At 45.3% G+C, this 10,912-nt stretch overlaps 1 protein-coding gene across 1 annotated transcript; it reads right to left on the reverse strand.

Moving 5' to 3' along the window:
* Positions 1–296: 296 nt before the first annotated feature.
* ctu2 (cytosolic thiouridylase subunit 2 homolog (S. pombe)) lies at positions 297–10,619 on the reverse strand. The gene is made up of 16 exons (XM_071481646.1): positions 10,433–10,619; positions 9,789–9,863; positions 8,676–8,754; positions 8,423–8,482; positions 6,683–6,743; positions 6,455–6,564; positions 5,988–6,223; positions 5,367–5,502; positions 5,037–5,168; positions 4,352–4,443; positions 4,085–4,182; positions 2,742–2,840; positions 2,296–2,407; positions 1,781–1,847; positions 1,516–1,574; positions 297–710 (listed from the first exon to the last, which is right to left on the reverse strand). Exons 1-16 carry the CDS (start codon positions 10,486–10,488, stop codon positions 650–652), a joined length of 1,533 nt encoding a protein of 510 aa, XP_071337747.1. The 5' UTR covers positions 10,489–10,619; the 3' UTR covers positions 297–649.
* Positions 10,620–10,912: the final 293 nt, after the last annotated feature.

Consider the following 10,912-nt stretch of genomic DNA (forward strand, 5'->3'; position numbering starts at 1 on the left):
AGACGTAGTAAATTGCAGTTTAAGGTTTCGAACATAACTTTAATAGTTTTTACTTCAAAGTGTTTGCAAGAGACTGAAGAGTTAATGGTGCACTCTGAGTGTCTGTGTGATTGTGTAGCTACACTCTCTTCATACAGCATGTGCTTCATTTTGTGAGTGTGGAGGGAGCTGAGCTCTAACAGCAGCTTCAGCGCATGAGCACGATGGGTTTTATTTCAGAGGCATGCAACACCATGTAACTGCAGAAAATGAGCTAAATGCTAAGCTAATGCTAAAAAATTTCACTGGTTTGAAAGCAGCTTTAAATAAAAACTTTATTTATAACAGCGATTACAAAAACAAAATCTCAGGTCCAGGTCCAGCTCTCCGCACATCAGACAGACAGGAGAAAGAATGAATGAATGAATGAATGAATGAGTGAATGAGTGACTGTGAAAAACTGACAGCTGGGAATGTTACTCTGACAAAAGGTACAGCTTAGCCATTTGATGTATGAGTGACCTGTCTGTGTACTACCCCACCTCTCAGGTGTGGCTGATTTTGTAAATGTTCTCAGTATGTTTGTTAGTATTCAGATCCACTGGCTGCAGGTTGAAGTGAGCAGAGTGGACTGATGGAGGTGAACTGTCAGCTTCAGAGCCTCCTCCCTCTAACTGCCTTCATCACCGTCATCCAGCAGGAACTCACTGATCTCCTCTCTCATCTGAGACCTGCACAACACAGCACAACACAACTTAGCAACAAATATGACAGTACTGGAATATTTCTGTGTCTCATCGTCAAGCGTTTCAGTTTCTGCTCATATTCTTGGCAGGACCACGACAGCAGGGCCAGTCCTATAAATGCTGATGTGACTTTGGTGATTTTTTTTCGGGCGACCTCACAATTATATAAAATCTGGATTTTAGCAGCAGCAGCTTGAAGTGACTACTGGTTAACATGTTGTCTTAATGGGCCACATTTGATGATTTCATACTTGTTCCGTTGCCATGACAACAGAAACAGCTTTATTGTGGACTCAGCTGTATTAATGTACTGTATATATGCACAGATAAAGAGCTGACAGCAGCTGACCCGAGGCTGAATGCAGATGTGACGTGATGACATCATTCACAGCAGTTCCACATTTTACAGGTTTCTATCACTGACCATACGTGGTCCAGCCATATACAACCCGGTGTTGTTTATCTTGAGGTTTAGTTAAATGATATAATACATTGTAAATTTAACAGTTATAGTTTTTAATATGACTGATGACTCTTATTGTTCACTAAATGTAAAAGACTCCACAACAACCTGCCAGAAGATACGATAAGTTAACTCAGCATCAAAAACCAGTGAGAAAAAAAAAGATGTGATGATGTTGATATGGTCAGTTTGTTTGGGCCACACAGAGTCTGGGTATTCATACTGAGCTGACATGAAGAAAGGCATTAAATAACATTTATGCTTTGGGTGAACTGGATGTTATTCTTGTGCGTAGATTCTTTTAAACGAGCCAAATATTCTCCTCACCTCCTCTGTCTCCTCTGGGCCTCTGACAGGATGTACTGAGGGAGACGCTCCACTGACGACTAGAAGGAAAACACAAAGAGCAGCAGCTGAGTGTGTGACACCTGTGTGTTCTTAGTTCTCTGCTTCTTTGAAGAACACGTGGAAATGTTCTGTGAGACCAAACCAGTTTCACACTCATGATAAACATAATATTCTTACTGCAGTTGGAAATCATGACACACACCCAGGATGCTCCCGTTGCACCTGTGCAGGTGTTTCCACTCACCATGTCTTTGATGGTCAGCTGACAGCTGTAACACAACAGGCTCTTCAGACTGGTTCTCTCCAGTTCCCTGTGAAACAGCACACAAAACGGTCGAGTGTGAAGATGATGACAGTTAACTGGAGGGTGGGTTAGCACCCCCCAGAAAATACAATTTAGTGTAGTAATAAGAGGAAACACAAATACAACAGGATCATCAGCCTTGGCTGTAGTCTGTGCTGATTAGCGTACGAGCTAGCATTGCTGTAGACCGTTTGGTTTAAATCAGCTGTGTGCGAGGCTCCTGCAGTGTCACCCAGTTCAGGCAGAGCAGAAAGAAGTGAGCAGCCAAGGTGAAAACACACATACAGCCCAGTGGTTCTGGTCATCAGTGACGCTGGAAATCACACTTCACAAATGAGGTAATGATCCGACACTTGATGACAACACTTTGCACGTGTCTGTGTGAGACAGACACGTGCATCACCGCACATGAATCACTGCCACAAGTTAACAGCCATAAATCCCCGAACACTTACTTGGTAGAGAAACAGCAGCCTCCACCACCACTCTCTGCTCTCCCACAATTCTCTCCTCCTCCAGAGGAGCAGCACTGTCCAGGTGGGGGAGGCGATTCTTGCTCTACTGGAGCTTTAATGGAAACAGAGGAAACAGGTTTTATTAGCAGCTGAGTGCAGAGACGTCCCTCTGCAGGACTCAGGGCCACATCATGTGAGCCCAGCTGGAGAGGGTTCCTGCCCACTGCCAAATACCAATGTTTCAGCTGTGCCACTATAGATTGAAATACATCAACACAAGTATGTGATTCAGATGAAGATTCATAACTGACACTGACATTCAGAAAAGACACTTTCAAGTTAATCTGTACTCTGCACTCTACTGATGACACCTGCTCTTCTATCTGAACTTTCTCTCTGGCTGCAGACATACAGAGGCCTGAGAGCAGGCGAGATGTGCACTGTACCTGGGTTTTGTCTCAGGGTCTCAGCCCTGGTAGCTCCTGAAGATTTATTCTGGGAGAGCTGCTCTGAGGTCAGTGTGGCCTGAAAGGCTGAAGCGTTCTCTGAAAGAAGGGAGGGAGGCAGAGGGGAGGAAAGACGGATAAACTCACTCACATGACACTGAAAAAAAAATCTGTTGTCCAAATGGTTACAGACGTGACAGAAGAAAAACCAAAGATTAGATTTTTCTAAGAGCTATATGTTATACAGTTGCTATACAGTTCACCTCTCACCTGTAAGGCTTCTTCAGGTCTGCTGACTGGTGCAGAGTCCCAGGTATTTCACCTCTTGTGGGGTCATTATAGTTAATCTATAGTTATAGTTATAGATAGTCTGGCTGAGCTGCCTGTTATCCTTTGGATGGTGCAATCAGACAGTCGAGGCACGTCTTTGCTGTTTTTTGAGGTGTTCTCTTTGCAGGGAATTGCTGCTCATCTCTGCAGGCGCAGATGTTGCCCTAAAACAAGCTCCCCTCCGACACTGTTTCTGCTGAGCTCAGTGCCTCTCAGGACAACTGTGACTGGTCTAAAGAACTGCAAATGAGCTAGAGCGGTATTTTCTTCTATAGCAGAACGATAATGGTGCAGCCACTGACACAGCACTGTGGAGAGTGTGGTCTGACCATGAACGGAACAGAGAAGACTTTTGAATGAGAGATGAAACATACCTTGACCTGCTTAAATCTTAACATTGGCTCATCAGATGTTATTTTTGTGGAAAGAAATTTGGCATTTCAAGGGAAGCTGTGTGGAAGGTGAGCTAACATTGTGTCGCACAGCATGTCTGCTGCAGAAACACATGCATACATCCACAGGAGAGAAACTACAGTCCAGAGCACAGGAATCCAGGGAGAGGCTCTGAATACAGGACCAGAGCTCATCCTCTGTCACTGAGTGGGACTACAGCAGCACGGCCCCGTGCAGCTATCCCCTGCTGTGACACTGGAGTGGAAATGCATTTCATCACAACTTGGCTCGGCTCAGCACAGCTAAACTGGATCGATCCAGGCTAACGGGAAAACCCTATCAGAAAGCTGTGTTCTTCAAAAGAAGCACACTTCCTGATGACAATCACTCTTGAATGATAAAGCTTCTGGAACATGTTGATTTTAACTAATCTTTCATATTCATGATATTTTATATATTTTAATGTTTTATTTATATGATGGTGTTATTATTGGTCCTGTCTGTCCTGACCTTGTTTGCTTATTAACATTAACACAACTCCTTGTTCAAAAGTTCTATACCTCCATAAAGAAGTTGTTGCAGCCATCAATAATAAGAAAGCTGTTCCCTACAACACTCACCAACAGCAGTGTCCAGGGCACACATACAGAGCAGACACCTGTCACACTGCTCAGCGGTGGATGAGCTCCTACAGGCTGTCTGCAGCTTCTCGCTGGTCCTACAGGACACACAGCAGGTCTGTCATGAGTTCCTGCTGGTTCATTACTCATAATGAGACAGAGCAGGCGGGGACACATGTTTCCAAAACTGTCCAGTGATCATGAAAATGACTGAGTACCCCCTGCAGACTGTGCCTGTGTACATGACAAGTGCAGTTTCCCACTGACCTGTAGATGGTGCTGACAGTAGAGGGGAAGTCCGCCTGCAGTTTGGTGACAAAGCTCTCTGTCAGACGCTGGATACTGGCTTTGTCTGCTGTCTGTGGGACACACGCAAACACAAACACACGTGTCCATGTGTTGACAGGCTTACAGACTGACAGTAGACTTGTACATATATATTAATGTGTATTGATGCAGTAACAGGGACATGAACACAGTGGCTTCAGAAAGTCTTCATCCATTCACTTTTTTCCCCCCAGTTTTAGTAACTAGTGGGATCACACCAGCTGTGACACCTGTTCACATGTTGATGCTGCGACCCAGGAGGACTCAGTGGTCATAGGTGCCGTGATGGCGCGCACACACACACACACACACACACACACACACACACACACACACACACACACACACACACACACACACAGACCCACAAGGTGAAAACAAACCCAGCCACAGCGTCACTGCTGGTAAACATCAGTGCATTTCCAAACTGTGCTCAGGTGCTTCCTGTTTGCTGTAGTTGTCTGTGAATCTTTCAGAATGTTGGTGAGTGGAATACGTGAATCTGTCATATAAGAACTGTGAGTGGTAGAAACTCACATGTTGGGGTTGGATGGGTTTTAAAGGCCCATGGCCCACACATGAACTGGCACTACAAGGTGTGACTGCTGATGTCAGCTGATCTTACCTTAGTGTCCAGGCTCGGTACGAAAACAGAGGGAACGCTGAACATATGGTTGTAGTACGCTATTTCTTTGGCTGAGTAGTCCCTCATTGGTCTCACTAATATGATGTCACCATACCTGGAGTCTGAGAAACCCTGTTAACACACACACACACACACACACACACACACACACACGCACGCACACACGCACACACGCACACACGCACACACGCACACACACACACAGTACAGCACAGTAAATGCAATGTTATTCCTGTCTCTCTCTGTCTGTCATCTGTGCACACACCCACACACACACACACACACACACACACACACACACACACACACCGTGTCCTGAGCCAGCTGTGCTCCTCTGCCCAGTGATATGCTGGTGAGCAGTTTCACTGCCACTCTGGTGCAGTTGTCTCCCAGCATCAGTTTGCTGTAACCCTCAGTACGAGCTGTGTGCACCAGCAGGTGATGCCTGTGGAGAGACCACACAGAGGGATCAGAGGGCTGGTCTGCTGCTCTGAGAGAGAGAGAACATCAAAATCCTTACTCTGCTGTCTCAACATGATGCAGTGTGTTTAACCACAGAATAATTTGGACAGATGTGGACAATGTCAAACATATATACTACATTTCCTCTGCACCTCTGCCACCGCTCTCCCTCTTGGCCTCACTCATTATACTGTGTGGCTTCATTTCAGGAGAGCAGAAAATAAAGCTCCCATGGAAAAAACATGCCACTCAGATAATGGTCACTAGTGCTGCCTGAGGTCCAAAATGAACAGGAGTCAATGTTTCTTCTTCAGCTTTTTCATCACACATGACAAAACAACGGAGGAGAGAGTGGTGTGTCATTCCAGATCAACATCTCTGGTTAAACTTGAAACTGAAAACAGAACCTGCATCAGTACATCCTGTAGGATTTATCACATCATGATTTCATCAGGAGCTCAGCCTGACCTCAGTGTGTTCAGCAGGTCTTGTCTGGCCGTCAGTGTCTTAGCGGAGCCGATCAGCTGCTGCAGGAGCTGTGAGTGGGACTCCTGAACCTCCGGCAGTGACGTTTGCTCCTGCGGCGTCACACAGCTGCTGCCGTCACTCTGAATGAAGTGACCCACCGCAGCTTTGTAGGCGCCGGCCGGCTGCTCTGAGGCTGATGACGCCGTTACCACAACTGAACTGGGGAGATCCAGAACCTGAGAGGACGTTGGAGGACACATTCAGGAAACAATCAGATCTGAGGAAAAAAAATGCTGCTGTCGTCTTCTTGTTAATGTGAGAGGATTAGTGTCATGTTACAGGTTCAACCTGTTGCTCATGTGACTTTTATGTATTAAGGTCGCAAAGTTCATGTCAGAATGGGGCTTTAGACTCAACTTGAAGTGACTGAGTGGTATAACAGCCTGCTGAGGTCCGGCCTCACTCACCTGCTCCAGAGGCACCATGTGGACGGGGAAACCAGTGGCTTTGAACACATCCTGCAGCTCAGCCAGCGTCCTGCGTCTCTCCTCCACAGACTGACCGACAGCTCCACCCTCTGGGAACAGTCACACACACACAATCCATGTAAAATATTTTGGCCACCATTATTTCAGGGATGACAGAAGTCATGAAAATGACTGCAGTCAGTTAAAGATGCTCTTCATCTAATTTACCATCGATGTAGACAATGCCAGGTAGGAACCTCAACTTCTTGTGAGCGTTCTGACTCAGACCCTGAGAGGAAGACAAAGGTTTTCAGCTGAATCAATGACATTAAAACTAAAACAAAGTTATGTTGTATCTACAGTGATAAGAATCTATATTGATTAGCAATAAACACCAGAATTATAAGCAGCATTCCATCATCTATTAGATCATTTAATGTTAAGGAAACAGGGCCAGGGTGTTGGTAGTTTGGTCCATTCGTGAGAATCATCCACTTGGCCATTTACAGTAGATCAGTGGAAGCCTTTTGGGGTTTTGGGGTGCGAGAGGAAAAGTCATGGGGTCTTTAATGTCAAAAGGATTTATCCTCTGAGGAGCAACTAACACAGCGAATTTCCCGCCTTTCCTGTGGGCCTCCCATCACACAGTGAAACTCTTACAGATTGTCCAGAATCCAGCAGCCTGCCTGATCTTCGATCAGCCTAAAAGGTCACAGGTCACTCTGCTACTCCTCGACCTACACTGGTTCCCTATGATCACCAGGATCAAATTCAAGTCACTAACGCTGCCTTCAGAGTCATTTCTGGGTCCGCACTCCCTACTGTACTTGAACTCAATCATTCAGCGTTCTTCTCCTTCTCTTCCAATGTGTTGCTCTAATGAAAGTGGTCTGTCATCACCATCCCTGCTCTGTGGTTCCCTGATGCTGGGACAAGCTACCATAAAGATTTTAACCTGAGCTCCTTCCCTTATTAAATAGATTTAGTAGTTAGTACTTACAGCAGGGTCTCCTACTGCAATGAGGCTTTAGAGATGTCCCTCACTTGTAAGTCTCTTTGGCTAAAAGCATCTGACAGATGATTAAATGCAAATTTCAGTCTCTTCAGTGGATGTTGAACCTGCTGCAGGGATTGGCTCCCATTCAGACGTCATCACCGACCATCAGAGAGGTCGAAACTGATGGTTGGTGACGAGGTCTGGTTCACAGGTGCTGGGTGGGTTGAGAACAGGGGTCTGTGAGCGCTGGTCAAGTTCTTCCAAACCAAAACACAATTGAAAGCTAGTATCTAAAATGTCATCTTGAGAGAGCTGGGGCTGGAGAAATAAGACTTTCTTCATCTGAGCTAAGGAGCCCAAACCAGGAAAAACATGGGTTTCCACAAACTTGGGTACAAATTTGTAGGCTTCATGAGAAACCTACAAAAAGGATAACCAGACATCTTGTTTATGAAACAGATGGATTTTGTGGCCTGAGAGTGGAGAAAAGGTTAGAGGTAACTAAAAACAGTAGCACAAAGGAAATGGATAACAAAACTTTACAGATGTGTTTTTAGAAGGCGTATAATCCAAAGAGTGGGTTAGCGTGGGTTGGTGTCCTGACTGCAGCACTACAGAAAAGTGTGGTATTCTTGTTGTTCATTGTGCATTGAACCTGAATGTTTGACACACACACTGATGGCTGGACCTCACCATCCTCAAAGCAAACAAGACAAAACTAACAGCTCTACATTTGTGCTCCTCATTTAGTGGCTTTAACATATACACAACTGTCAGCATCACTCAACAACGAGCCTGTGCAGCACCACAGCCAAACAGCTACAGAGACACCTGGATTACTGGGGTTTCTATGTTCCAACAGGACAATCTACCAAAGCACTGGAGCTATTTCTCTGACAGTAATACGTGTTCACTGTGCAAAAACAAGCTTTCATGGTGACTACACACAAACAGAGAGACAAACGGTAAACCTCTTGGACTTGACTGAGCATCGAAGAGGACGAGGGACCTCCGGATACAGCCAGCAGCACCTACAAGCAGAGAGGACACTCACAGTTACGGAGCCGATACAAACATGCATCAGACCTCTTGTGTGTGTGTGTGCAATGAATTCAGAGGATGAACTGCAGCAAAGTCAACGTTGTCGTGTTGTGTCAGGAGAGAACATGAGTCGTTTTTCAGAAAACAAAGTATCTATGTATCAAATAAAAGCAGACATTTCACCTTCTCTCCAGGGAAGATGATCCGGTTTTTTCCCAGCATGGCTCTGAACTTGTGGATGAAGTATTCTTTGAAACAGCCCCTGACACAGACAGAGGACTGATGTGAGCACAGTCAGTAAATCACAGGCAAGTCTTCTCATACTCTGTAAAATAACCTCTAGACACACACCCCAGCTCTGACAACACGGCTGGAGACATTTTCACATTCATTTCTTCCAAACCAATCCTCCCACACACACTGTGAACACTGTTATTACAACATCAGCTCTGGAGCAGGTTGAACACCTGCACAAGTTAAGAGTAGACGGTATATTTAGACTGTAAGTTCTAAAATAGTGCCTGTTATTTACATCAACTGCAGAGAAACAGGCATTTATTCCCAATCCCTCCTCTGCTGTAATTATATTTCCTGACTGTTTTCTGATCTGCTCCTGTTTTAAACTGCAGTTGTTTCACCTCCCTTACACTGTTTACATTTACTTTTCATTTACTCCACTTTTTAAACTGCTGTAAGTGCAACTCAAACCTTCCTGCACAGATCGCTCTGCAGCAGCTGATAAACATGTACATTTACAGGAAACTGGCAACAATTAGTGAATGAGAACAAGACTACTTTTAAAAAGAGACACTGTTGGTGAGTACGACATGACTCTCGGTTGCAATGTCTCTGTCCCAGCTTTGAGAGCCAGCCACTACCCCAGCTGAACTATTTAAATCACCAGGCATTTATTTGAGAATCAACAGACATGCACAGAGCGTGTGAAGCAGAATTTGATATAAAATGACAGTAATACATGTGTCTGACAGATCAATTCTCATTTTAGCACCAAAGAGTTATCAGCTGTCTCTTATATATAGAATTTATTTGTCCAGCCAACCTGTTTTTTTAATCATCCTGCTTTTCTTCTTTTAGGCACTGAAAATGACACTTTAACATTAGATTTCTCAACATACTACAAACAAAACCTAATGCTATCAGGACAATTAGAAAGGTGCTATCTACACAAATGGCCTGTTTGCAGTCAGGTTCCTCACAGCCTAAAAAAACCCACTATGTTCCAGCATCACAGATCTGTTCTCAGTGTGTGGAATAACCTGGTCGGACCAGTCTTACCTGCAGTATGTATCTCCTGCTCTGATGACCACAGCTGCACTTGCCTCTTTGCATTTGACACATTTCTTGGAAACACTGGTGAGCAGAGGAAGAGCAGATGTCTTACAAACCCATGTGCACGCATTCATACTCTATGACTCATGTATGGGCTGACACTTTTCTTTGGTCATGATTTGTTCAAACTGTCTTCTAATCGGAAGTGACCCCCCCCCCCCCACCCTCTGTGCATTGTATGTGCAACATGTTTCATCCAAGTTCCCACTAAGTCCAGTGCACAGAACTGACAACACATGACAGCCCACAGACTACCCAGTAGCCTACCGCTGAGCTGGACTACCAGCCCATGTTCTGGGTGTCACTTAGTTTGTTGTGATTTGGATTTTTATTAATTGATTTCAACTTTTCCAGCTGACATCAGTGAACGGACTTTGGGCCCCTAGGGGTCTTGGTTCCTGCCAGTTTGCCAGTATGTCCACTTTGCCTGCTGGGTGACCCAGCACTCATGACTGACTCCACGGCTCCAGGGGACCCTTGACCGTCCACACTGCTGGTAACAGACGTGGAGGGGAGGGAGCCCGGGAGATGAACAGCTGATCAGACCCGGGTCTGTGCGTGGCGTGACATGGCGTGACGTGACGACCTACCTGGGCAGCTCTGAGCGCTCGAGCGCATCGTGGTAGTCTTCCTCCACCTGGCACATGATGAAGGTGCTGGAGTCTGTCTCAGAGCGCCTGTGATAAAGACGTTATTTACTTCACGTCGGCCCCACACACTGTCACATCACATGTCTGTGCGTGTCACTCCTTGATGACGTAGAAGAACTTCTTCTTCTTGACGTTTTATGGCGACTAACAACAACACAGCAGAGTACTTACCGCCACCAAGTGGCGGGTCGAGATTAAAAATCACAAAAATCGCTATTTCTTGTTTCCTGTTTTCACACTTCAGTATTGCGCTGTTGTGTGACCACATTTTAGACTGATATATTATTGTTTCCCCTCTTCTGCTTCTTTGCCATCACTTCTCCTCTTTTTTCGTCCTCCCTGCTTTTGCTATCTGTCTTTCACTCTTAGAGCTTTCACTTCTGTCTCTCTGACTTTAGACAGATAGGTGGGATAGAAGGA

The sequence above is a fragment of the Trachinotus anak genome, unplaced genomic scaffold (assembly GCF_046630095.1).
Source record: "Trachinotus anak isolate AG129_WGS33_773 ecotype Australia unplaced genomic scaffold, CSIRO_AGI_Tana_v1 ptg000007l, whole genome shotgun sequence".
Lineage (NCBI taxonomy): Eukaryota > Metazoa > Chordata > Actinopteri > Carangiformes > Carangidae > Trachinotus > Trachinotus anak.